General features: G+C 40.0%; 1 protein-coding gene across 1 annotated transcript in view; it reads right to left on the bottom strand.

Annotated features, from left to right (window-relative positions):
* Positions 1–1,391: 1,391 nt before the first annotated feature.
* Positions 1,392–6,702, bottom strand: part of LOC106881878 (pinin) — a 15,623-nt gene continuing 10,312 nt past the window's right edge. Inside the window, exon 2 of the mRNA XM_014932395.2 lies at positions 1,392–3,484. Coding sequence (XP_014787881.1) covers positions 1,498–3,273 — 1,776 coding nt within the window. The 5' untranslated portion in view covers positions 3,274–3,484 and the 3' untranslated portion in view covers positions 1,392–1,497. The remainder of the gene's footprint in view (positions 3,485–6,702) is intronic.

Raw genomic sequence — 6,702 nt, 5'->3', positions numbered from 1 at the left:
CATTGATTGATCCCAGTGCACAACTGGTACTTATTTTATTGAGACTGAAAGGGATGAAAGATGAAGTCAACCTCAATGGCATCTGAACTCAGAACATAGAAATGGACAAAACACCAATAAGCATTTTGCCCCGAATGCTAACAATTCTGCCAGCTCACCACCTTAATTAAAATAATAACCTTTCTACTATAAGTACAAGGCCTAAAGTTGATTATATTGACCTGTGAGTAACTGGTACTTTTTGCAACGACCCTGAAAGGACAAAAGGCAAAGTCCACCTCAGCGGAATTTGAACTCAGAACATTAAGACAGATGAAATGCTGCTAAGCATTCCACCTCGCATGCTAATTATTCTGCCAGCACACTGCCTTGGTTAAGTGTTTCAAATTTTTGCACATGGCCAGCAATTTTAAAGGAAAGGTTAAGCTGACTTCATCAATCCCAGTGTTCAACTGGTACATATTTTATCAGCCCCCAAAAATGATGAAAAGCAAAGCTGACCCCAGAACACAGTGTGCAGGAAGAAATACTGCTAAGCATTTTGCCCAACATGCTTGATTTTGCCAGCTTGTCGTCTGATGTGATTGAAGAGAAATTTGCTAGCCTGCCATTATCCAATATTTTTCTTTTAAAGATTAAATCCCATAGGTTGTCAAAGGTGGTGTTTAAATAATGCTAACGAGTGCAGTGAAGGTGTTTAGATGCAATCAAAGTTGTCAGAACCAAGTTTAACAGCAAACTGGCACCAACACCTGTAAAATATAAGACAGTTCAAACATACTCTTGATACTGTTGCTGATAACAAATGTTTTACTCATGGGCCTTTACAAAACTTCACACTGACACCATTTAACAGCATTTCATTTTAATGCTTGTGTATCAAACACTAAACGAGGAATGTGATTCTGATACACTCACACATATATGCATGTCCTCTCAGATTGAACAATGATACACACACATATATAATGCATGAGTGGATAAAAGTAGTTATGTTTAACTTTCAATGCCCCACAATAAATTCCAACAAAAAAGTTCAAGGCCCTCAGATATATATACACGTATGCATACACACACACAGACACGCCATAAATTATGAGCGTTTTGTTGTGGTCACACATTTAAACATACTTCAGTTACCATATACAGTCCAAGATACATTGTATGTATATATGAAAGGATTACAAAAAATATATAAACGAGCATGGTAGTAATAATAACTTATATCTAAACTTCGTGTTTTACCAATTCTTATAAACCTCTCAAATAAAATTTTGGAGGGTGGGTAGGAGAGGTGGGTGTGGCAAAGAAAAACATTGTAGAAATGAGGGTGGGGGGAAGCAATTATCAGAATATATAAATAAAAATAACAAAAAAAAAAAAACATCAGATACGAATTTTAAAAATAATATAATGAAACATGAAATATGGTAAATTAAAGATCTAATGAAACCAAAACCAATGTATGTAGAGTTTGTTTGTTTGCATCATTTGTTATTAGGGTTTATGGACATCATTGCTATCATCCCCTTCATCTTCCTCCTCTTCATCATCATTGTCCTCCTCCTCCTCATCATCATCATTACCACCACCACCTCCTCCTCCTCTATCATCATCGTCGTCATCATCATCATCATCGTCGTCAACATCTGCTGCCAAAACAACTCTCCGGCAGCTGGCAACACCACTAGCATCTACCAGGCGCCTGTCCTCGGTGCCATTAATATTCTCCTCTATACAAACTTCCCTTTTGTCACCACCTTCTTCCACCTCACCACGTTCATCGCGCTCTTCTTCTTCCTCGTCGTCGTCATCACCGTTATCATCATCATCTTCATCATGTCGAGTTACAAGTGCTGAAGATGATGACGACGTCGGTGGTAGTGTTGTCATAGGCAGATTTATGTTCGGAGCTGCAGTATTGGGTACTACAACACGTTCCTCGTCCTCTTCTAAGCCACTGTCCATTTCCATTAACAACTGCCATTTATTTGAAACTGACTTAGAAGAGACTGCAGTGGAAGAGGTAATGGCCGTGGAACTCTGTTGCAGCAGCTGTGACTGTTGATCTTTACAAGATTTTGACATTCGGTGTACCTCCCATCCGTGTTTACCAGTTTTAGAATCCTGATGATGTTGATGATGATCATTTCCTCCACCACCACCACCTGATGACCTCTTAGACGATGTCTTTTTGTCTTTGTTCCTTGACCAGTCTTTATTACCTGCGGAACTGCCGCGGTAATGAATAGGATAACGTTTGTCACCATCAACGCTTCCTGCCCCACCGCCATCTCTTCTCCCTGTAGGACCAGCTGGAATATTTTCACTGTCGTCTTCTTCCATGTCCAGGCCATGCTCATCCTCACCAGCTAAGTGTGCGAAAGATGAGGGACCCATAAGTTCATTTATCTCGGCTGTCAATCGCCGACGTCGTTCGGCGATCATTTCATTCACCACTTTGGTACTTTCCGACAGGCGACTTTCGGTGGCAGGTGTGTGGATCTTCGGTAAGTAGAAGATGCACGGTTTAGTTTTTGTACAAATAAAATTTGTCAGTTTGCGAATTTCTGCTTCACATTTTTCGTGTGTTGAAACAAGTTCCATTTTTTGTTCTAATAAACGAATCCTAGTCTGTTTCTCACGACGAACCTGAAACAAAAGTTCACGTTCTTTACGAATTTCATCTTTTTCCTGTTGAGCTTTTTCTTCTAACTTCAGCTCCACTCGTTTCCGTTGATCGTGTTTATCTTTCTTATCTTTGGCCTCATCTTTAAATTTTTGTAAAGTTCCCAACAAAAGGCCGAACATGCGTTTGTTCCTTGCCATGCCTCGCTCGTCTTTACCTTGGGCATCGAGCATGTCTTTACGAGTTAACGAATCCCTAGATGTAGCCACTACAGACGAAGGTACCGATGGTTTGCGTACCATTTCATCTGCATCACCGCTGTCTTGCGATGATCGGCTGGGTCGAGGACCGAGTCTGCTGGCGATGTTTCCACGCTTTTTCCGGGGGCCTGCATCGGCTTCGGTAACAGCCCACTTGCCGACAGGAAGCACACGTTTTCTACCGCTCCGATTAGTAGTAGCCGGGTCGGTCGTACCACGCTCGTTAAATCCCAAAAGAATTCTTCGCTGCTGTCCAGTCCTACCTGGTTCGGTCGGATCGCGACCGGTTAATTTCTTAATGTTATCATCCACATCTTTTAAGCTCTCTTTAGTTTTCTCTAGTTCTTGTTGTAAGACGTTAAAGTCACGAACGAAGGCCGCCATATTTGTATAATCGCTGATGTATCTTGATTAAGTTCAAACAGGAAGAGAAAGCGTATGTTTGCACCACTTCAAATTCATTGTTTCTACTTCTCCTTCCCACTAGATCGCTTCACTCGGCTCTGATACCGACAACACAATTGTGACGGCAACCGCCATTTCTCCTATGGCCGATCACCCGGATGTAGTGATCACGTGGCAACCAATACAGCAGCTGCAAAAAATAAAAAAAATAAAATTAGTTTAAAAAATCAGTGAAGAATAAAAAAATTATTTATCAAAAAATTTTTCATTAGAAATTTAAATACTTTAATGAATTTACAAAGAAAAATCACACCACAAAACAAATGAATGAATGAATGAATAAGACGAAAAGTACGAAACTAAAACTTTTTCCGAACTTGTTTTGACGAATCGTAAGATATTGTAAAGTAACATTAAAAGAAACTTTTAATGTTTATTTATGTTGTATTTAATAATAATAATAATAATCCTTTCTACTGGAAGAACAAGGCTTCAAATTTGGGAGAAAGGATTAAGTCGATTACATCGACTCCAATGCGTAACTGATACTTAATTTATCGACCACGAAAGGATGGAAAGCAAAGCTGATCACGGTGGAATTTGAACGTAGAACATAAAGACGGACGAAATACCGCCAAGCACTTAGTCGGGCATGTTAACGATTCTGTCATCGCGCTGCTTTAATAATAACGATGATGATAATGGTCGCGGTTGGATCTCATTCATAACATATTCACAACGATCTCGAAAAACTATTTCAAAACTATATGATGAACAAGTTACATTATGATTTGAAGCTTAGTGAAAGAATATATATATATATATATATATATGTGTGTGTGTGTGTGTGTGTGTGTGTGTATAAGTTCTGCCTTTCGAAGTTCCATGTCACATAGGAAAAAAAATTGAAATTTTTGGAATTTTTTTTTAGAATCGTAATTATTGTTGTATGAAATACAAGAAACACCTCCCCCTTTTCTTGAGATATGGGACTTCGACATAAAGGTTACTGGCAACGATTTATTTTCAAGAAAGGAATTTTAATTTTATTTATAACAGAGACTTTTGTTTGATGATGCCGGTGGAACTAAACAAGACCCTTTTTACATTCATATATTCTTTTATTGAAGCCATTTGACTGCGACCATACTGGAGCACCACTTTGAAGAATTTTAGTCGAACAAATCGACCCCAAGACTTCACACATTTATATGACGGGTGTCTTTCAGTTCCGTCTACCAAATCCATTCACAAGGTTTTGGTCGTGCCACTGAACCCGAAGCCATGTGGTTGGGAAGCAAGCTTCTTACCACACAGCCACATCTGCGCCTATATATCGCAACAATTTTATTTGTGTATTTATTTGCACTTAGGCTCCAAAATACTCTCAACGGTAACCACTAATGGTCAGCTGAACTTTAGAGATAGGGAAGCGCTCGTTCTTGCTAGAAATAAGAGCCAGTTCTCACTCTACTGTCTTAACTATTGTATGGACAAACTAAAGAACGTAGCCCTAAAAAGGGGTACACTGGATGATGTAGCCTTAAATACTCCTGGAAAGAAGGGATGGTCATGACTGGAATGCCTTTCATCATAGCCCGTCTAGAACTATGACAACAAAATGTACACAGGCGAGGTAAACATGTTAGAAATAGCAGTCTAATCACCTTCAAATCACATTCTACTATTTTACAATAGATAATGTGGTGCATAGTACTAAAGGAAATAGACGAGATGGTCACGGTTGAAATGCTGCCATAGAGCCAAACAGCTTGTGTATTACCTTTTCAATAGAATTTAAACAGTCAAAGAATCGAAATACTGTACACGAAACATTTGAGGCCAATAAAACCACACAATCCTAATAATTCTCACTTTCAAATAAACCTAAATTAATAAATTTCCGGCTTTTTATTTTGTTTGCTAGCAATGTGGACACAGCTGATGCTGGATGTGTCTTGGACGCGACAACAGTTGTCAGATACAACTGTACAAGTGAGCAATCCTCGGACACTGAACGAGTGCATGCAGAATGGTTTCTTCGCTCTGCAAACATTTCGAAAAAGTGCGGTTGATAGCACTTCCGAACCTGTGAAGTTTATTTCAAACCAGCAATGCCCTCCTGTAGCACTGTCGGGCTAATGATTTCTAGAATTTATCCATAGTGCTCTGGTCGAAAATTCTCTGAATTCAACTAGCTAGTTGACTCTCGTCGGCAATATGACAATATTGTTGCTCTTCCCTACCCCTAGTTATCTACAGAAATCACGCATGGAAGTTCCATTGGCTGCATTACCAGACATGCAGGAGTTTATGAGCGCCTAAAACATTTCAGAGGCCAGAGGTTTTGGTCTTTGCTTGAACCAAGATTGCAGCTCTGTCAAAGAGTCGGGCAGTAGAAATACGTGTTTGATAAACGGCAATCACACTAGCTCACCATCCAGAAATTTCTGCAGATCTCGCAATCCCGGTGTTTGTAAACTCACCGTCAGTCACAGCATTCCGAGTACACCGTGCACATAATGTTGGCAACAGATGGACCGCCTGACCAGAGAAACGCGGTACTTCTACAAAAACTAGCAGCTACTCTGATCTGTCCGGATAAAAGCTGGAACAGAGCAAGTCAGTTGAGTGTAACATATAACGGACGCAATGTAAGCGTCTGCCACTTCGGTCTTTCAGAGATGGCTTCCTTTCAGCCCAGTTCTGAGTTAGATTGGCCACTCTGCTTCGTCCTCTTCTTATCCAACTTGGATGTCCAGACCGAACCAGACGCAAGCAACTTAACCTCGAAATTGTCGATACAGCGCACTACGGCGCAAGTCATTCTGCACCTACTTCTCCCGGTGCCGATCTGCATGCAAGCCCTTTAATTTGTTTGGGTTCAATTTTGCTCCAGTTACTAGTACCAACAACCTCGACCTCTCTGTTGCCCGACAACATTACGACACGACGCCCGCACATCTCGATACGAACGGAATACTCAAGCAGTAGCTTGAGAATCATTTCTACTATATGACGTCACGTATTCTCAGAGGGAGGCTATTGTCTATTATATCAGAATATGAAGGGAATTAACTAAATACTGCAAGAAATTTTACTTAGTGGTATTTATGATAATCCTTTCTACGACAGGCACAAGGCCTGAAATTTTGGAGGAGGGGGTTACATCTCCCTCCCCCAGTAGTCGTCTGGTACATATTTTATTGATTCCGAAAGGATGAAAAGCAAAGTCGATTTCGGCAGCATTTAAACTTGAAACCTAAAGCCGAAAGTAATGCATTTTGTGACGGAATTCTGGTTTAAGTACCCCCTCATAACTATTTTATTTTTTTGGAATTTTAAGAAAACTTTTGCGAATTCGTGTTCTAAATGTGGGAATTCATACGATTATGAAAAAAAAAAAAA

Source organism: Octopus bimaculoides, chromosome 25 (genome assembly GCF_001194135.2).
Source record: "Octopus bimaculoides isolate UCB-OBI-ISO-001 chromosome 25, ASM119413v2, whole genome shotgun sequence".
In the NCBI taxonomy this organism is placed as follows: Eukaryota; Metazoa; Mollusca; class Cephalopoda; order Octopoda; family Octopodidae; genus Octopus; species Octopus bimaculoides.
This window is presented reverse-complemented; position numbering and strand designations above follow the sequence as displayed.